At 29.8% G+C, this 22898-nt stretch overlaps 1 protein-coding gene across 1 annotated transcript; it reads left to right on the top strand.

Moving 5' to 3' along the window:
• Window positions 1–9442: 9442 nt before the first annotated feature.
• On the top strand, window positions 9443–12753 carry LOC116024863 (probable alpha,alpha-trehalose-phosphate synthase [UDP-forming] 11). Its single transcript, XM_031265876.1, has 3 exons — window positions 9443–11659; window positions 11763–12036; window positions 12120–12753. The coding sequence occupies exons 1-3, from the start codon at window positions 9666–9668 to the stop codon at window positions 12444–12446; spliced, it is 2595 nt and encodes an 864-aa protein (XP_031121736.1). The 5' UTR covers window positions 9443–9665; the 3' UTR covers window positions 12447–12753.
• Window positions 12754–22898: the final 10145 nt, after the last annotated feature.

The following is a 22898-nucleotide window of genomic DNA, read 5'->3' on the forward strand; positions in this document are numbered from 1 at the left end:
ATTACTCAAAAGAAGGGAATGATAATCTATTTTTGTACTAATAATATTATACCTTAAATATAAAATAAGAATATATGTTAATAAATAATTAATATTTTGGTACATTAATTTCGGCTAGGAATTGAAATAATTAGGTTGGAAATAATTAATAAGAATATTGGACAATATCAATATCATGAAAATGTATTTTTGGAATCTAGTTTGAAGTCTTAGACAATTTTGTATATTATTATTATTAGATAATTATATTATTATTAAAATAAATATAGAAAAATAAAGAAGAAATTATATTATTATTAAAATAAATATAGAAAAATAAAGAAGAAATAATTTAAATATTAAAATAAATATAGAAAAATAAAGAAGAAATAATTTAAAAAATAAATATAATGTAGAAAAATAAAGAAGAAATAATTTAAAAAATAAATATAATGTCAACTATTATTATATAATAAAAATGCATATTACATGTTAATGGTGTAGAAAAGAAATCTAACAGTAGAACTTAATTAACTGACCAACTTTTGCAATATATATACTTACAACATTAGATTTTAAATATCCGAACCCATAAGAGAGTGCAGAAATATACAATGTTGTGCCAAAAAACCCCACTGATCTTCTACCAGTTCGCAATTAATTTAAAATTTTCATGAGAAAGACCACTTAGACATCACAAAATCATTCATCTATCAACTACAGAGTTATTTTTAAAGAAAACCTGCATCCAATCTCGTTTCAAGCTTGCAACAATCTGCAACACTCTCTTTGATACGCCACTCTTGTAGTCACCTTTCATTAAAACTGATGGAGGAAGAGAAGTCAAAATTCTGCATTTCAACTCCTACAGCCCACAACGATTTGGAAGAAAGCACATTCGATAATTATCTAAGCATTTTGGATGGAGATGCACCAATTCATAGAGACAATTAATCATTATCCTTAGCAATTTAGTTTACACATCAAAAATGAGAAAAAATGGGACAGACTTAAACGAATAGACAATGAATTATTTTGACCCTCAGTCCCGGACCATTAGTATAACGATGCATGAAGAGGCTAGGATCAACAGGTTTCTGAACAGTACAATTGGATGTTCTTCGAGGCTCAAAAGCTTGCAAACACTTGGCCAGTACATAACTATAAAAAAAACGCAATAATTAATTCATATCATAAAAAGAAGATTCAGCGTAATATCATAACCTTGTAATATGATTTCTTACTGGGTGGTGGAAGAAAGGAATGGGAGAACTACCAACATGAGGAGATGAGGGAGGCAAGTGCAAAATGAAGAATTATAATTTTTTTTTGCCACCATCCATTGTATTTATAGGTAGGGAATATGAGAATTATAAATTAATAATATCAAATTCCTTTTTCAATTTACCTCTTAATCAAATATTATTTCAGTCAATTAGGAATCTTTATAATTTTTCATTAATTAATAATATTTGCTTCCTTTCCAATTTGTCAATAATGATTATTACCAATTATGATTAATAGATAAATTTGTCAATAATGATTATTACCAATTATGATTAATAGATATTATTTAATTTTCATATAAAATTTTCATATTAATAAAAATTTGGAAGGAGGATGTTAATTTTATATATAGTATAGAAGTATAGATTTATATATATATATATATATATAATAAAATATGATTGACATTCGTAATTTTTGTATCTCAGTCGAATTTGTAATTCATGTATTTTTTATTTTTTTTGAACACAATGTTTGTGTATATATAAATATTACCAATTTTTATTACCAATTACAATAAATGATTGACATTCATAATTTGATTTATTACCAATTACAATAAATGATTGACATTCATAATTTGATTTAATTTTACATGGCAATTGCCAATTACAATTATTAGCATATATAATATAATATGATTGACATTTATAATTTCTGTGTCTCATGAATATGAGTACATTTAGGTAAATATTACCAAAAATTGTAACAATCAAAAGCACATTCTTATCTCATTAATATTATTCTATCCTAATAATTATCATAATTACTAATTACCTATTATAATAAATTATAATTAATATTATTCTATCATTAATATTATTATATAATAATAATAATTAATATTATTAATATTTAATAATAATATTATTATTATTATTGTTATTATAATTATCATATTACTAAAATACCCCTACGTTTGGGCGGGAAAATTCTGGAGGAGGATAATGCTTTTATATATAGTATAGATATAGATTTATATAATAATAGTTTTAAAAGATGAAAAATGTAGCATTTAAAACTTATATACTTTGTATCTTTATCCTAATAAAAAAAAAAGTCATGGTAATATATGTAATTTTTATTAACTACTGAGTAACGTAGTCTTTTGAGTTTTGAACTAAATAAGTGTTACTCCGTATTTATTAACATAAAAAAATATATAATTTTTAATGCTTTGGATTTTAGCAAATTGGCCCAATCTACAAATATAATTTGTTACTCCGTATTTACTAAATACTCATCTTAATGATTTAATTTGACCAAATTAAACCGTTAAACTTAGTCAAATTTACTCCAAAAATTATTGAATGCGTCATTTATCAAACACCATCCAAAACTGTTGAGTTCTGTCTAATTAAGTCTTGACAGAAGGTACACTACGGACATATGGATCAAATTTTGGGTAGATTAGGTAATCCTAACAAAATTGATCAGACTATTACTTGATAAACATAAGGATACAAATTAGATTCCTAATGGGAGCAGTATATTGACTTTCTTAGTTTGAGCCAGTTAGTTATGACAACGTACAAATTTAGGTGTGTGGTTTTCCTTTTTTAAGGTGCATCGTTTTTGTGCTTAAGGTGCGTCAGTTGTTGAAACTTAAGGTACGTCGGCCTAAAGCTTTAGGTGCGTGATTTTCATTCTTAAGGTGCGTGATTTGTATGCTTAAGGTGCGTCAGTTGTTAAACTTAAGTTGCGCCATTTTAAAACTTTAGGTGTGTGGTTTGTGTTTTTTAAGGTGCTTTGTTTGTGTGCTTAAGGTACGCCATTTTAAAACTTTAGGTGCGTGATTTGTTTTTTTAAGGTGTTTTGTTTGTGTGCTTAAGGAGCGTAGTTTGCGTATTTAAGTTGCATCTGTTTGTGTTAACCGCACAATTGCACAAGAAGTCATATTTGTACCTGATCCACTCCCTTCAGTTAGTAACCGCACCCCGAAAGTTTCACTTCGGCAATTGCTTGATGGACAATTGAATTTTTGACCGAGAAAATCGTCAGGATCCATTAACAGGTTTGAGAATGTTTTAAATGAAGCAATAGAAATTAGAGAAAAAATTTTTCAAAAAAAAAAAAAATAGAGATAAAATAGCAATTAAATATAGATGAGATCAGACTTTACAGTCCTCAACCCACCAAAAAAAAAATGATGAAAATATAAATCTACGTAATTTTTTTTAAGCGCTTGAAAAGTGCAATGCATCTTTACTATATAAAACTATAGATGTGACATATTTTTGTAAATATTGTTGTAAGAAGATATTTAAAGAAATTGAAATAGAAGCAGGTTGGATGAAGTATTTATACAATATTTTATTTTTTAATTTTTTTTATAACTACAATATAATCCTATCAGCTGACTTGTAATCTTCCTTTTGAAATGATAACAGTGATGTCATCAAACCACAATATAATTAAGTAGCAACTATGGACTTTTCATAAATCAAAATAATATATACAAACATATAGACATTTTTAATTTATAACAAATAAAATCATGATAGACTTTTATTTAAAATTCTTCTCAATTCTTAATTTTATATTGTAAACTAAACGTGCAGTTGTGAAATTATGTAATGATTAGTGTTTCAGACAATCACGATCTTCTTAACGATAGGCTAGCTAGATCATTAGATTGGTAGAAAGGATTTTGCCAAATATTTTTGCTGCCCCACCCCATCTATATTGTCAAAAAGTTAAAGCCTAAAAAACGATAATGGTGCAGTTCACATTAAATATGTAAATTGTCTAATAATCTCACCTTACTTTAATCAATGTTATATGCCCTCTATTACAGGGCGTTTGCTTGAAGGGAAAGAATTAAGTGAAAAAATAATTACAATCTCATGAGAAAAGAATAATGTGATAAGTGAGAATTTAAATTTCAGTGTTTGATTTGCAGGAATAAAATTACTAGGAATTTCAATATAATTCCAATGTTTGGTATACATGGGAATTGAGAATGAATAAGTAGTATAAAGTCTAAAATGTCATTGTTGTTGTTGTTGTTGTTGTTGTTATTATTATTATTATTATTATTATTATTATTATTATTATTGACAAATTAATTCACAAATTGTTAGAGTTGTTGTATATAAAGAATGCAAATTTTGAAGAATTCAGCATATAAAGCATTCAAAGGAACATGCATGAAAGTTGCGGTATATAAATAATGCATATAAAGAATGTAAATTTTGAATAGTTATTGAAAATGAAAATACACAAAGGAAAGTCGAATAATAATACACGCTATAATTTAAAAGGGAAGGTCATGCATCAATTTTAAGTTAAAATGGAGGGTAATTTTGTCTCACGATTATCTTCTTTTTTTTTTCCTTCATAAAATCCATGGAATTAAAATCCTAGGGGGGGCATGAAATTCTAATTCCATGAAAATGAGGGAATTGCAATTTCCTCCAACCAAACGAAGAAATTTAGTTGCATTTGGAATTAGATGAGAATTAAGTGTGAATGAAATTGTAATTCCCTCCAACCAAACGTTCTGTTAGGGTTTGTTAATTCATATCATACTTTTTTAAAAAAAAATATGTGATACTAATATATCATCATATTTATAATCCACTCACTACTATTTTTTATATATTTACAATTCAAAATTGAGTCTTAACATAGGAGATCGAGAGTTCTCGTTATTTGAATCAAACAGAGTAAACTATAAATAAATGATATTATAAATAAAAACATTCAATTCCAAATTTATATTTTGTAAAAAATAAAATAAAAAATGAAAGAGTTGATTTCCATTTCTGTTCATTAACTATTATGTTTTTCTATTTTTTTATTTTCACTTCAAAAATAATAAAATTTCGTACTTGACTTTTAAAATTTTCACTTTTAGTCCTAGTCACTTCCCGGGTTTGATTTTAAATTTGGTTCTAAAAAAATTGAAAGAGTCAAGTCTTTAAAGTTAAGATTCAAATATGAAATTTACTCCCAATTGTCAATTTTAAGAAATTTAATTCTTTAATTGTTTTAAATGTTACAAATTCAAATCCTTCTACGCCACTAATTTAGTCTTTCAATTGTGAATACCAAAGTTACAAATGACCGGATTAACAACTTTTAAAGCAATTGGGGACTAAATTATATAACATACAATAATTGAATGATTAGAAGTATGATTTTCCCAATTATAAATTTAGCAACGACTTGCTATGAGTTTACTGTTAAGTTTATCATGCCTCTAATAGTTACAAATTCACCCAATAAAAACTTATTATGTGATGTGTCTCGATGAGTTGAAATGTTAAACCCATTATAAACTTGTTTAATTTGTTAAATTTAACAGAACATACATGTCAACTCGTTTATGTGGACCTATTAATGACTCATTAATAACTCCCTAATAATGACTCACTTACTATTTAATTCTTTTCTACTTGTTGATACATTATGAGCCTATTTAGTGCATTTTTCTGTTTTCTTTTCCACAATATTCTCATGTTTCTTTTTTCCAACCAAAAAATGATAGAAAAATGAAAAATGTGTTTATCGTTAACATCTATTTTTCATATTAATTTTTTAAAATTTGATGGTTACTTTTTTAGTTTTAATTTGGATTATAAGAATATTATCCATGGATGACAATTGGTAAAATAATACTGACTACCTGATCTTTTGAACCTTAATTGGATAAGTTTGGATAATTGATAGTCGAGTTTGAAACGAGTATGAGTAATAGTGAAGTTCTTGTGCCTGATACGTACTCAATTGTGTATGGTACGTCATACGTGCATTAAATATGTTTCAGGGTGATTTTGAATACTATTGGGTAGTGTCTAACGGGTTTAGACCAACAACAAATTAAAAATTATGCAAGTAATCATGTTTTTCAATTTTCAAATTATAAATCTGGTCTTATAATTCTAATTGACTAAAAACCACAAGAAATTAAAATCATGCTAGGTTGCTCGTAGTTGATCACAAACTAAGAAGGCCAATAGCTATTTCCACTAGGAGTTGAATTTATAATTTTATAATTATCAAACCAGCAACCTAACTGACTTAGATGGGATTGCTCAACAACAATAGGGAATCAAATTTTGTTAATATATATTAAACTTGATAATTAAAAGTTAAAAAAATTGTAATAGTTAAAAAAAGTTTTAATTCTTAAAAAAATATCCATCTCTTATCCCAGTGCCTAATCCCTAAAATGGAAAGATATATGTATTTTAGTCATATCAAATAATTAAATTAAATAAATAAATAAAAGAAATTATAATACCTCTCAAAATGATGTTCAGACATAAAAATCATATTTTACTCATTCAATCCAATTACTCTTTTTGAGATTGAACGAAATGGCAATGAAATTATCCTCTTTTCTGTTAAACCGGCACAAAAGTCTTCCCCACCATACAACCTATGATTTTAAATTTAGAGTAGATTTTAATTATGGACATTGATAAATACTTTAGGAAGATACGGTTTTAGGCAAATAGAAGTCTCAATACAACTGTGCAGTAAATAAGGCAATGAAATAATAAAATATCTTTATTTAAAATTGGAAGTAACATCTTCTAGGCAAGTAAGATAGGGTTGGGGTCTTTTCACATTGTAACTGATATTTTTTTTCTTTTTTTAAACAAAAAAAAAAGGAAAAATAAAATATGTTTTGGATTAACATGAAGAGACATTCACCTCTTAGAGCGCATGCATCAATAAAGGACAGCATGCTATGGCACGATCTTAGACAAAGGATATGTTCCATTAATATAAACATAAAATTTACGGCAACTTATAATATTTTATTGAAAGAAATTTTTTGTGTAAAAAATTATTATTTAATATTCACTTCTTACCAAAACTTTTTTTATTTTAATTGATTTTGTGAATTGATAAACCAGATTGCGTGTAAATAAAGAAATTGATTAGACTGTTGATTAGTAATTACAATAATGATCGGTCGATTAACTATGCGCAATTTAGGATGATTTACATTCTTGTAGTTCTTTGCTAACTAGAGTCATACGTTCGTATAGCAGTTGCAAATTTTCCTCGTAACGTAAAAATAAATTTACATAATCGTTAAGACGAAGTGTAGGTTAAGGAGTGAATTTTGTAAAAATGTAGTATTATTATTTTATTTGAAAATTATTTTTTTTCTTTCTAAATCTATTTTATGGAAAAGGGTCAAATAAGCCCTTAAACTTTACATAAGAAGTCAATTAAGCCCTTAAACTTTTAAAGTTTGCAATTAAACTTACAAACATGTTATTTTAAAGCAATGAAACCCACAAATTTGTTGGTGTCATGTAATTGCAAGTTAGCTGGGTTTTAGCCAACTCCGGCAAACGTCCGACCAAATCTCGACAATCCATGTCAAATACCAGCGACCAGTGATCGTTAAATGGTCGTTGATCGCGTTTGGAGAAGGCAACTTGGTTGCCTTCTCCAAATGTGACCGAATTGTCTCTTGGTAACCTTACTTTTACCAGTAATGCTTTAACTTGGATTACTCTTGTATCCTTGCTTGTAAACAATATTGATCAATAATACAATTCTCTTTAGAAATTCTTGTTACCATACTTTTATTAATCTTGCTCTAATAAAGATTATCTTTCCTTTTATGTACTTTGTAAACACTATTGATCAATAATAAAATTCTCCCTAACAATTTTTGTTCTCATCCTTTCAAAAATATTTGTGTGTTCATTGGCTAGTCAACTATGATGAGTGTTTTTTTCTTAAATTAATGAATAGATTAATTTTTTAAATATAGGATGAAGTGGGTTAATTTAGAATAATTAATGAATAAAAGAGTTTTAATTGTTCTATTACAAAATCAACATTGTGAAATAAATTAGAAAATATAACATTATTTTAAAAATAAAATTAGAGTTGAATTAAGTACTGTACAAAACAAAGTTCAAAATGGTAGATTTAAAAATTGGAGAAATTAAGAGAAGAGGATAAAGTGGGACAGCGGGACCCAGTTTTATCTAGGCACGTGGCTCCCCTTCTGCGGGGCCCACAGTCACCTCTTTGTGGATAACTATCTAATCCAACAGCAAAATCCACGGTACGCCGTATTTTCAAACCAACGAGGAAAATATTATTATTAAACCAAAAAAAAAAAAAAAAAAAAGAGTCACGAGTCCCAGTCAATCTTGGCCATCAAAACCACCTACCCCACTCCCCCCCCGCTCTCCCGCCACCCCAACCTAACGATGACGCCCCCTTCCATACGTACTTCAAAGTCGGTCCTCTCTCTCTCTTTTGGTTCTTATCCTCTCTAATTATTTATTTTTGTTCAATATTATTGTAATATATTTGTTTAAATTTAGATTTACTTAAAAACTCGTCGCCCGTTATCTGAAAGTATTATTATCTTAATTTATAAAAAATCACAAGGAATAATAAATCTGCTCAAATCAAGAAAGTTAATATTTTGCTTAAACTTTGTTATTGATTATTTTTACTTATTGGACAAACTTTATATATGGTTAAGATATAGTGTCATTTAATATATTTCCTTATAAGACAATATAACCAAAATATTTTCTTTTTTCATATCTGTCATTATTTTGACTTTATATAATTAACCCACTTTTAGTAGCTAAATATTTATTAAAAAATTTAGCCTATTTAGTAGTTACTTAATTTATTCTATTAATTACTAATTATATTTTAATGAAAATTTGCATGGTACAACTCTCTATATTATTTGAGTTGCATAGAGTATTGTCTGCATTTGCTACAAAATAAATTTGTGTCGATTGTGGTTTAGAAAAGTCTATATTTTAATTTACGAAACAAATTTTGCAGCCATTAATTATTAGACAAATTGTCTGATTAACTTATTTTAAGTTATTTAAAAGTGTGTCTGTGTATATATATAGAAACTAACCCTATATATATATATTATTTATAAAAAATACTATTTCTACTCCCAAATTCGATTTCTAACTATTACTTCCTCTCACAAAATGTTGATATTGACATTTTCTTTGAGAGCCACGGAATGAAGACAATTAATTATTCATTGTCACATCAGGGGTAGAATTAGGGAGTAGATGTAGTCGAACCATTTTGTATTAATCAATGGAGTAATTATAATTTATAAATAATAAATAAATGCAATTAAATGATAAGAGGAGATATGCGGTGATCTTCTTTTATACTTTTCCATATATATAATTGTGAGTCTTCTGCGTTATCCTTGTAGGCTTTGTACTCGAAATTGCTATATAGCCTCCGGCATAGGTCCAAACTTTACATGTTACCTATTCCATGAACCTTCTATGTATTTCCTCCTCTGTTTCCTCTTCTCATCTTCTTCTTCTTCAACAATTCTCCGACCCAGAACAATATAAACACACTATATACCCATACACGCACTGAAATCTTGAATCTCCTTTTTTTTTTGGGTGATAATGTTGTCGCGGTCTTGTTTCAATCTGTTGAATCTTGAGGACTACAATGGAGGCGATCGAGCTAGGCTGCCGAAAGTGGTGACTGTTCCGGGAATAATCTCCGATTTTTCCGGATCGTCGGACGAGGAAGAGGGGAGGGTTGGGGAGAATAATGGGAAGGCGAGGAGGATAATTGTGGCGAATTATTTGCCAGTGAAGGGTTTCAGGGACGAGGAGACTCAGAATTGGGGGTTTGAGTGGGATAAGTATGCCCTAGACGCTTTGATTTTGCAGATGAGAGATGGGTTGCCGGCGGATGTGGAGGTTATCTACGTGGGAAGTCTCCGGGGGGTGGAGGTGGAGATTGATCCGGGGGAGCAAGAGGAAGTGGCGCAATTGCTTCTTGAGAAGTTTAGGTGTGTACCCACTTTCTTGTCTTTGGATTTGAGGAACAAGTATTATCATGGGTTTTGCAAGCATTATTTGTGGCCTTTGTTTCATTACTTGTTGCCTTTGACACCTAGTCATGGTGTGAGGTTTGATAGGGCCATGTGGCAGGCCTATGTGGCAGCAAACAAGGTTTTTGCTGATAAGGTCATGGAGGTGATCAATCCTGATGAGGATTATGTCTGGATTCAAGACTATCACCTTATGGTCATGCCCACAATTTTAAGGAAAAGGTACCCTAGGATCAAGCTTGGGTTTTTCTTGCACAATACTTTCCCTTCCTCTGAGATTTATAGGACATTGCCTGTTAGGGAGGAGATTTTGAAGGCCCTTTTGAATTGTGACCTTATTGGCTTCCAAACATTTGATTATGCTAGGCATTTCTTGGCTTGTTGTAGTAGGATGTTAGGGTTGGATTATCAGTCCAAGAGGGGTTATATTGGGATTGACTATTTTGGGAGGACTGTGAGTATTAAGATCCAGCCTGTGGGTATTCATATGAGGCAGCTTAACTCTGTTATGTCACAAGAAGAAACTGCCAAGAAGGCTAATGAGTTGAAGGAGAAGTATGGGGGAAAAGTTGTGATGTTGGGGATTGATGATATGGATGTGTTTAAGGGCATAAGTTTGAAGTTTTTGGCAATGGGGGAGCTTCTTGAAATGAACCCTAGTTTAAGAGGGAAAGTTGTGTTGATTCAGATTATGAACCCTCCTAGGAGTAGAGGGAGTGATATCCAAGAGGTTCAGAATGAAATCAATAAGACTGCTAGGGAGGTTAATAGGAAGTATAGTAGTCCCGGGTATGAGCCGATTGTTTGTATTGATGGCCCGGTTTCTACCCAGGAGAAGATTGCACATTACGCGATATCTGAGTGTGTTGTTGTTAATGCCGTTCGGGATGGTTTGAATTTGGTGCCTTACGAGTACACGGTTTGTAGGCAGGGCAGCCCTGATTTGGATAAGGCCTTAGGGAATGAGGGGTTAGGGATTGCGAGAAAGAGTGTTATTATTGTCTCGGAATTCATTGGATGCTCTCCATCTCTCAGTGGTGCAATCCGGGTTAATCCCTGGAACATCGAGAGTGTAGCCGAAGCAATGAATTTGGCTGTTGAGATGCCCGACTCGGAGAAAGAAATGCGCCATGAGAAGCATTACAAATACGTTTCTTCTCATGATGTTGCGTATTGGGCGAGGAGTTTCGATCAGGACCTTCAGAGAGCGTGCGCTGATCATTTTCAGAAGAGGTGCTGGGGGATTGGTTTGGGCTTCGGATTTCGGGTTGTTGCCTTGGGGCCTAATTTCAGGAAGCTTTCAGTGGAACACATCGTCTCCGCTTACAACAGGACAAATAGCAGGCTTATCCTTCTCGACTATGATGGTACTATGATGCCACAGGACAAAGTGGACAAGACTCCCAGTGAAGAAGTAATTTCGGTGCTGAATTGTTTGTGCAGTGATCCCAAGAATGTCGTATTCATCGTGAGCGGCCGAGGAAGAGATTCGTTGGCCAAGTGGTTCTCCCCTTGCCCTAATCTCGGTCTCTCTGCAGAACATGGCTACTTTACTCGGTAACATCTCGTGCTTGTGCAATTAGTTTATCAATGATTCGATTCTTGCTGTTTTTGGTTCTTTGTGTTTTATTTTTGTTTATGGCTTTCCTTATTATAATAGATGGACAAAGGATTCCGAGTGGGAATCCCGGGCAGTAGCAGCTGATCTAAACTGGAAAAGCGTGGTATTGCCCGTGATGGAACATTACACCGAGGCCACAGACGGGTCGTCTATAGAACAGAAGGAAACCGCCATAGTGTGGCACCATCAGGAAGCCGACCCGGACTTTGGAACATGGCAAGCAAAAGAGCTTCTCGACCACTTAGAAAACGTGCTTGCTAACGAGCCCGTGGTGGTTAAGAGAGGCCAGCACATTGTCGAAGTGAAACCGCAGGTACGACCATACACTATAACGCATTGTCACCCGTCAATCTGCACACGATAACCGAATTTTCTCATCGTTTTTGTCAATCGCAGGACATAAGCAAAGGCCTAGTCGTTAAGAGCATCATGGCGACAATGCAAGCCAAAGGGAAGCCATCTGATTTCGTGTTATGCATAGGCGACGACAGATCAGACGAGGACATGTTCGAGAGCATTGCAAGCTCCGTGGCCAACCATTCCTTGCCTGAGATGGCCGAGGTGTTTGCTTGCACCGTTGGCCAGAAGCCGAGCATGGCTAAGTACTATCTCGACGACACAGTCGAAGTCCTGAAAATGCTCCACGGCCTCTCAGCGGCCGCAACCTCGCAGCCATCCCCCAAGCCTTCGCCCCGGGAAGTCTCGTTTGAAGGGTCTCTTTGACATTGAAGAACTACTGCAGGCATCATCATCAGTTGATAGCTAAAATACAACATTGTACAGGAAAAGAAACAACAGAAATTTACAGGTCCTTATTATATACTTAAATCCCAGTCTAGTCCAAAATCTCATCTTTACAGACTTATTATAGGGGTTGCACATATAGCTCCTTTAGCTTCATGATCTATAGTGCTTTACTAGATGCCTTTAGCAGTTTACTCACTATAGGGTTGGTTAAAGATATACTTACATTACATTTTTGGTTCTTCTTTTAATTAATAATAAATGGTTCTTTCATTCCTTATTTCAATTCCTACTGCTTTCCTTCTATGATAATTGCATTTTTCACATACTATATTTACTCCTCAACTATTAGAAAGTGTCACTTATAGTCTTTTTAACACTAACATTTCAAAAATAGCGTGTAAAAGTGATTTTTCTTTGGAGGACAAGGAAAATTTAAGGTCATTATTATACTGGGTAAATCTCACATTGTGATCTACAAGAATCTGTCCTTCAAAATTTAAGGTCACTATACTGGGTAAATCTCACATTGTGACCCTAGCTGACAAAGAACTACAAGAAGTAGACATGCACTACAAGAAAATTTGCGAATCGCGGTAGAAAATCGTGAAGGATATTAATCCGTCGTAATATAGCGTTGGATATTGCGACAAAATAGCTTCCGTTGCGAATCCAGCTTATATCCTCATTATTTGAGGATGTGTACTGGGTAAATCTCGTTTTGTGATATTAGCCGACAAAGAACTACAAGAAAGTAAATTAGCTTAGGTGAAGTGATTCTTGTGAGCTTAGTCGGCAAAGAACTACAAGAAAGTAAATCAGCTTAGGTGAAGTTGTAAATCAGCTTAGGTGAAGTGATATTTGTAACTATGGATAATTGAGTTTGGTTAAATTTGAATTCAATTATTAAAAGTGAAAAAGCATCTAAAGATAAAACTAAAAGTTTTATTTAAATGAAATGAATATTTATTAAATTAGCAATTCACTCGCTATCCCAACGTACCAAAAAAGGATGGCTTGGCCGTTGAATTATTTGGTTGTTGATGACAGCGTTCAACCCAGTTTGACTGTGTTTTGGGTATTCCATGGTTTCTTGGTCAACCATATATATGTGTGTGTATATAATATATTCGTATTCCTTGTTGAGATGATCTGTATTCAATTTTTGAACAAAATGTATTGGTTCCGTGGTCCATTTTGGATAATATTACAATAGCCAACCCATTCAAGGAACTACTAGTCTTTGTGTTTATCTCATCTTATTATTAAAGAAAAAAGATGATAAATATGCCTGCTTTCTGTTCAATGATTGTTTCATGCCTAGCTTGCTTGGACTTTGTGTTTGGGATATATGACAAAAGATTGTGGGTTGTATAATGTATACCACTATTATAATATTTTAACGAAATTTTTACCCATCCTTTAGTTGTACAATTTTATATCATGGATGGGACATATTACATTGTGGAACCTGTTCAAAAAAATTTATGTTTGTAGTTGAGATATTTTGTACTTGCAATCAACAATTTATACGTCTATAAAAATTGAAAACACATAACATGTTAACTACAGACACATAAAATGGTAACTACAGACACATAACATGGTAACTACAGACAAATAATACATTAACTACAAACAAATAATACGTTAACTACAAACACGTAATATGTTGTTAGAATATTATGTATCTGTTGTTAACATATTGGGGGTGTTTGGTAAATTGATGTTAGCTGATTAGGTTAGTGAGTTTGACTAGTTGATAACATTTTTGGTTGATTGTAGAAAGACGTTTGGTAAAACTGTTAGCTATAGCTGATTACATGTAAAATGACTTTCTCAAAAAGATGTTTTGAGCAGCTTTTTGATGTTTAGCGTTTTGGAGCAATAAGATGTTATGTGCATTCAATTTATTGGTTGTTTAACCAAGTCAAACAACTAATAATGGTCAAATAAGCCAAAATTGACTAATAAGCTAACTAGGTTACCAAACATGACCATTATGTCTGTAGTTAACATGTTATGTGCCTTTAATTTATTTAGAGGAACATAAACCGTTAGTGGCAGGTACAAAGTTATTTTAGACCAGGATTCACAATGCAAGATAGACCCTGGTCTATGGTATAATTTGCCTAAGTTGTATCATAATATTATGTTTTTAATTCTTTATTCTAATGTTTGAATGCTTATTTTTATAGGGTTTACATATACAAAATTAGAATAAGTCTTGTGTGAAAAGTATTATACTTTTGAGCTAAAATGTTACATTTTTTTATGCATTCATAAAAAGTATCATATATTTCATAGTGAGATGGTTTCACATCAGACTTAGCAAAATTATACTTAGTTCAATTTAAAAATTAATAGACAAAAATAAACATGTGATATTAAAATAAATGACAAAAATACATCATTAGGCAATCAACTACGTATCAGAAGGACAAGTTGTGTACAAGTTAAGAGTTTGGGACAAAAAGTGAAACTTCCTATGTGGAAAATGAATTCAATTCCCTTTCTTCCACGACGGTGCTCTCTTATGACTTGGTAAATTCAAAATCTTTATTCCAAATGTAGTAGTAATGGTTTTGAATAATTAATTGCTTTTGTAGGTATAGTTCCTCTTCTAGTCTTCGATCTTCATCTCATTTTACTAATGTTTTTAACGTTTGCTGTTTGTCTTTGATGTTAACATTTGTGAAATAATCGTACTCAATTTAAATTGAATCAAGTGTTAATGTCTGTAGAGTTTTGTTCAATTTAATTTCGCGCTTTATATGATTGATGAACACATACACAAGATGCTAGGACAATTAAAAAAATGATAAAGATAATTTCACTTTTAACCTCACGACTATGGTAGTATTGTCTCATCGACTTTTAATTTGATAGCTTTAGTCTTGTGACTTTATTAACATTGCCACTTTAGTCGTTTATTACCATTTTCATTAACATAACATTAATTTTTAAAGACAATCTACTATTTTTCAATATTAGTTTTCTCTTCTTGTTGAAAAAATGTTCATATATAAACAATACAATAACCAATAAATTGATATACTTTATAATGAAAAATATAATTTTTAATATTATATCATTTATGAACATTTTTTGGATACGAATAGAAGACTGAAATTATCAATAAATTGTTCCATGGATAAAAATTTTGTAACAGGCATGAACGGATCCAGAAAATTATCTGAGTGGGAGCGTAGTTCAAATGACTTTAGAAATGTCAATGAAAAAATATTAAACACCATAATATAATTCAAATACAAAATATATTATAAATTGCAATACAATATTTATAATAGAGTACATGATAGTTAGGGAGGGAGCCAAAATTATACTTGGGTAAGGTGAAATTTTAAAACACTTTGAAATGTTATAAAAATATTTATGGCAAACTATGAAACATAATCAATTAGATAAAATAATTTGAATAGAAAAGACATTATATTCATAAATACTTTAATTTAATTTTTTTTTTTAGTTAGATCAACTTTAATTTTAATTTATTGAAGGGTTGGAACTTGGAAGAGCTAAAATAAAGAAAAGAAAGCTAAAATGTACAAAAACATTGATTGTTAGATTTGATGCCATAACATCTCATATTTCATATCATATCCAAAGTTACAACCAACTAAACTACTCAAGTCCTTAGTAGTTTGTACATAAATTTTGATTTTATATGTATCTTATTGCTATATGTGTATATTCATATACATATATATTACACATATACATATTACATTCATAATTAAAAAGTAATTAAACATACACATACTATACGTCCATATTACCAACATGTATTTAACACTTTAATCAATCTTACTATAGTAATTAAACATAGAGATTCCCTTAATTTGATTATAGTATATTTTTATTACTTAAAATAATATCCATTAGTTATGCTCTTCTATTTTTTGCTTCGACTTTTCCTAATATAATTTTTAAGTAATCAATTTCAACACTAATATACCAATCTTATAATTTCAAATAAATGTACACTTTCAAATATTAGAATTGTTTATAATTTATTATTAATTTTATTATTTAAATATATATATATAAAATTTATCCGTGTATTGCACGGTAATTTACTAGTGTGTATATATATACATATACATATACATATATATAAGGGGATGGGGAGGGGCGAGGGGAGAGGGGAGAGGGGGCAGCTGCCCTCATTGCCCCCATTGTAGATCACTAGACCTGCCCATGAATAGAGGACTAAATATGACAATATCAATAAAATTATGAGAAATGTGACAATACCATAATAATTTTGAGACTAAAAGAAATATCTTTTTAATACAATATTGTGATACAATAAGGAAATATATATATATATATATATATATNAGGCATGAACGGATCCAGAAAATTATCTGAGTGGGAGCGTAGTTCAAATGACTTTAGAAATGTCAATGAAAAAATATTAAACACCATAATATAATTCAAATACAAAATATATTATAAATTGCAATACAATATTTATAATAGAGTACATGATAGTTAGGGAGGGAGCCAAAATTATACTTGGGTAAGGTGAAATTTTAAAACACTTTGAAATGTTATAAAAATATTTATGGCAAACTATGAAACATAATCAATTAGATAAAATAATTTGAATAGAAAAGACATTATATTCATAAATACTTTAATTTAATTTTTTTTTTTAGTTAGATCAACTTTAATTTTAATTTATTGAAGGGTTGGAACTTGGAAGAGCTAAAATAAAGAAAAGAAAGCTAAAATGTACAAAAACATTGATTGTTAGATTTGATGCCATAACATCTCATATTTCATATCATATCCAAAGTTACAACCAACTAAACTACTCAAGTCCTTAGTAGTTTGTACATAAATTTTGATTTTATATGTATCTTATTGCTATATGTGTATATTCATATACATATATATTACACATATACATATTACATTCATAATTAAAAAGTAATTAAACATACACATACTATACGTCCATATTACCAACATGTATTTAACACTTTAATCAATCTTACTATAGTAATTAAACATAGAGATTCCCTTAATTTGATTATAGTATATTTTTATTACTTAAAATAATATCCATTAGTTATGCTCTTCTATTTTTTGCTTCGACTTTTCCTAATATAATTTTTAAGTAATCAATTTCAACACTAATATACCAATCTTATAATTTCAAATAAATGTACACTTTCAAATATTAGAATTGTTTATAATTTATTATTAATTTTATTATTTAAATATATATATATAAAATTTATCCGTGTATTGCACGGTAATTTACTAGTGTGTATATATATACATATACATATACATATATATAAGGGGATGGGGAGGGGCGAGGGGAGAGGGGAGAGGGGGCAGCTGCCCTCATTGCCCCCATTGTAGATCACTAGACCTGCCCATGAATAGAGGACTAAATATGACAATATCAATAAAATTATGAGAAATGTGACAATACCATAATAATTTTGAGACTAAAAGAAATATCTTTTTAATACAATATTGTGATACAATAAGGAAATATATATATATATATATATATATATATATATATATATATATATATATATATATATATATATATATATATATATATATAAAATTTTTAAATTAAAAAATTAATAGAAGTAGTGGCGTGCAGTTGGATATGATTTTCCTTGAATTGCAGTTCACTTTTGTTGTTCCATCAAGGTGGTCGGTTTTGACTTGTTAAATTCGAAAATCTTTATTCCATATATGTGATATGTAGTAGTAATGGTTTTGGAGTACGAATCTATCTATTGCTTACTAAGATAGCATACACAAATTGAATTAGAATTCTCAAGTCTGATCTTTCAATAATTTAAAGGAACTTACCACCTTTTATAAGATAGATGCTTGATAATGGGCAAATCAAGTTACTAATTTCAGGCAAGTAATTGTGGATCTAAAAAGCAACTACTAGTGGAATATACCTTTCAATTCTTCACTAGTTTATACTCCCTCCGTCCCGTTTTATGTTTCTGGTTCGATTAACGAGACTTGACTGAAGTTATTTTTAATTTAATTTTTCATAATATTAATTAAATATAATATTAATATACAAAATTTATATATTTAGAAACTACACTAAAAGTACTATTAAACACACAAAAAAAATCAAATTTAAAGACAAGTAAAAAAATAATAAAGAAAATAAATAAAGAAGAAAAAGTTGGTTTGACCAATAAATAGTAAGTAAGACAGATAAAATGGAACATGGAGTAATAAAAATCAACATTCAAATTGATATTTCAAACTATACACATACTAAAGAAATACTGAGTACTATTTTTAATATTAAAATTATAGTTTAAGCTGGCGGTGTTTGAAATTTTTAAAAATACATTTTATATGTTGTTGTTGATGGACAATTTTAATTATCCTCGCAAGTAACACATTTTGACTAAGTTGTAGTAAAGTTGACAAGGCTTTAACATAATTAATCAAGAGAATAATATTATATAATAAAACAAATGCTATAAATTTCTCATCATAGTTATTATTGTTATTAAGAATATAAACGTGAAAGTAAAATGAATAATGCAAACAAACACTGTTTTGTTTAAATAATGTCAAGGTAAAATTTCGGCGAACATTCAACCGAATTCTGATGATTAAAGTCACAATATCAACGATTGACGATCGTTGACTGGCGAGGAATGAGCTTAGTTGATTTTGCAGATGAGGGAGTGAGGAATTTTGAGGGTAACGGCCAAAATTTGTATAAAACACAATATGACATCAATTTTCTTAAAAAATTGACGTTATATTTCTAACTGAAAAAATATTTTACAAAATATATATTACAATATGATGTCTGTTTTTTTTTTAAAAAAATTTGATGTCATATCTAATATATATTAACAAGAAAATTATTTACGAAAAAGATATGACATCAGTTTATTTTAAAATCGATATCGTATTTCTAGTTCTTAAAATTATATACATAATGAATGACGTCTTTTTTATTTTAAAATTTCAAATTAAATAGAAAACCGATGTTGTAATGTATTATTTTAAAAAAATTATTTTGGTTTCAAAATTAAAAAATTAACGTCGATTTTGAAACCGACGCAATGTCATATATGTAAATTTAAAATAAAAATAAATGTTACACAAAACTGTCGTTGTAATTTTAATTTTGAGTTAATTCAATTTTTAGTTCTAGATTTATAAGTAATAATCTATTTTTAATCATTTTTTATTAGAACATCTTCATTTAGTACTAGTATTATTGTGGCATGATCATTTTAATCACTCATCAACAAAATTGTCGAAATGTCGTTAAATACAAAGACATTTTAATTTCTTTTTATACAAAGTAAGTTGACCTACTATATTTTATGTTTATTTTTTTGAAAAAATTCATAATTGATATATGGAGTATTTAGTAATATATCATATCTAAATTTCGTATTTTAATAATAGTAATCGTACCATAATTATACTCAAATTATAAACTATACTTTTATTTAATATAATATGACTTCTAAGGCTATAATTAAAAAAAAAAAATTATATGCTATAGTTTTTTTAAAAATATTTTAACATTTAATATTTATATCTGACATATGTTTTTGCGTATCGAGCATATAAAATATTAGTATATATATATATATATGTATGTATATATGTATATATATGTATGTATATATGTATATATATGTTGTTAACTAAGTTAACATATTATGTAGTAATTATGTACATGTAATTAACATATTATGTGCTTTCGATATTTATATGTGCATAATTTGTTAACTGTAAACACATAATATGTTAACCTAATACATAATCTGAATATTATTTTGAATTGAATTATTTAAGTTCACAATACAAGATGAACCCTCGTCCATGGTATAATTTGTTGTAGGTGACAGGTTGGGCTCTAGACCGTTTGGGCTGGAACCTTAGGCTCAAGTTGGGCCAGTCAGCCCAATGGCAGTGTTTTGGCTAATTTTGAAAAGTTTTGGGTCGTATTTTGGGCTAAAAATAATAGTATAATTTATTACATTTAGTGAGAATTTGATATACTATTTTTTTTTAAAAAAAAATTGAATAAAGGAATAAGAATGCACAATGATTTTAAAGGAATAAGAATCTTATTCCATCTGAAATGAAATAGACAAGGAACAGAATAAGAATTGGAATTCAATTCCATTGTTTGGTTCACGTAAGGAAAAAATTTAGAAAATTTATTACAGTGTTTGGTTGGATTAAGGAATATAAATGCAATAAATATCAAAAAGACAAAATTACCCATCACATTGATATTATTATTATTATTATTATCATCATCATCATCGGAGAGGGAAGGGGGAGACCCCAGGAGAAACAACTACTAGGAAGTCTCTCCCACAGTCCGCTCACTTGTGACATGCACGAAATCATTGAGGTAGTCCTCTTCACACACGGAGGGCAGATGCCAACGATCTTTTCTTCGTCCTTTTGGAGAGCACCCAACGAAGCAAGAGAGTCCGCCACCTTGTTCTGTTTCCGGTAAATCACTCGGATTGATAACAAAATTAAATAAGTATAAATTAGGTATTACCCAATTAAGTTAGTATGATAACTTGGGAATAACTTAATACTAGGGCCCCCCTTAGAATAGGCATGGAGAATAGATCATTCTCGGGAATACTATTTTCGGGATTAAAATTGACTTACCAAACGACTTAATAAGTCTAACCTATTCCTGGTAATACTATTCCATCCCAACCTAATTATTGCGTAAACTAAACATGTTGTAATTATTCTGTGTCACCCTTCAAAACCAAAACTCCAAAGATTAATATTTTTTTGAAAATGATTAACTTATCATCATATGATGACAATGCCAGAAGGGTTATTTTAATCAACAAATGATTATAATCCTCCCTGACTAAATCTAAAACTCTAAAATTTTGAATCCATCTTTGTATAAAACCAGTGTAGCATCGTATTGTTTCACAATTAAAACTTTGTAAGTAGAATATTACAAATATAAAATTGAAATAAATAAATAAATAAGAAAGAAAGAAAGAAGGTCTATCGACCCTCTAAGCAAACTACCGCGTACTCCAGCACGCACTAGTATATGGCAAAAAGTATACTACATATTTTGATCGAGTCTCATTAATTTTATTTTATTTTTTCAATGCAGACTTTGAGTGTGTTTAGTTAACATGTTTAGGCGTTTAGCTATCAGGAATGAGTATTAATGTCATTGTTATTGTTTGGTTTACAGATTTTTAGAACACTGCTATGAGTTTTGATTACCCCTTAATTGCAAAACTTATTCCCTAATAAAATAAGGGTTTCAATGTTTCAATCCCTTCCTCCTCAACGGTTTTCACAACTATTAATAATTATTCCCACCCTACTACCAAACATGCAAAATTTTCACCAAAACACATTACTATTACCAAGTATTTGATATCCATTCCAATTCCGATTTTCATTCCCGTGTGCGAACCAAACACACCTAATGGGGTAGCACTTTTCCTACTTGTGCTTGGTCATTTGAACCTTATTCAACCTAGTACGAGTTCTTAAAAAAAAAACAGAATATTTGACCAGATAATCACTAGATTATGTTGCTATTTTATGAGATTGGGTATTTATAATTTTACCATAACAATATATTGTATAGTGTCATTTTTTAGCAATAGACAAATTTTATTATATTGGTGATTATTTTCTTTCCAAAAGGTTAACATCGTCAATCTCAAAGTCACTTAGCTGAATACAAATGCTAAGCCTTTGCTTGCACAAAAGTAACATACAGTACCAAAAATTTGGTTATACTTATGCTTTTACTCGCATTAATTTCTATTCTTTTTTAATCTAGTAACACATTAAGCTTATAACATTGATAAATATTTAAGTATTAGTTAAATATAGCTGCTAATCTGCATGATTATTGATTAGGAAATGCCTCTTGATCGGTGCCAGGCCATTTCATCCTCCAAACTCTTTAGCTCATTACATCTTTGTGTATCCAACATGCATGTTTACTATGCTTCATGTCTTGCTACTATTAAGCACTAGAATGTTGGTTATACAAGTAGTCCCACATCAACCATGCATGTTCTTCTTTCTTTTTTTTTCGTTATTTCCCAATTTTGGGATTGGTGGCTTTATGAATGATGTTTTCCAACTTATATCTTTAGTGCTATGCCATTTTTTAAAAAAATAATATGCCACATATGATTTATGATACAATTATATTTTAAAGATGTTATTGGCTTAAGAGTTTTTGTTGGTACCTTATTTGTTATTGACTAAGTGAAAATTTCAATTCTTTGTGGTTGTGGTATACTCTTGATGATGTATATATATATCATTGTTTTAGTTTAAATTCTATTTGTTTGAGAGATTGAACCAGTCGTAGTCCTCTTGGAAAGACCATGGATAGTT

The sequence above is a fragment of the Ipomoea triloba genome, chromosome 7 (assembly GCF_003576645.1).
Source record: "Ipomoea triloba cultivar NCNSP0323 chromosome 7, ASM357664v1".
Lineage (NCBI taxonomy): Eukaryota > Viridiplantae > Streptophyta > Magnoliopsida > Solanales > Convolvulaceae > Ipomoea > Ipomoea triloba.

What these genes read in the sequence shown, in the direction of transcription:
- LOC116024863 (XM_031265876.1), top strand. Translation starts at nt 9,666, where the DNA reads ATGTTGTCGCGGTCTTGTTTCAATCTGTTGAATCTTGAGGACTACAAT. An exon ending in GAACATGGCTACTTTACTCG is followed by an intron (nt 11,660 to 11,762) that starts GTAACATCTCGT and finishes TTATTATAATAG; the next exon opens with ATGGACAAAGGATTCCGAGT. An exon ending in TTGTCGAAGTGAAACCGCAG is followed by an intron (nt 12,037 to 12,119) that starts GTACGACCATAC and finishes TGTCAATCGCAG; the next exon opens with GACATAAGCAAAGGCCTAGT.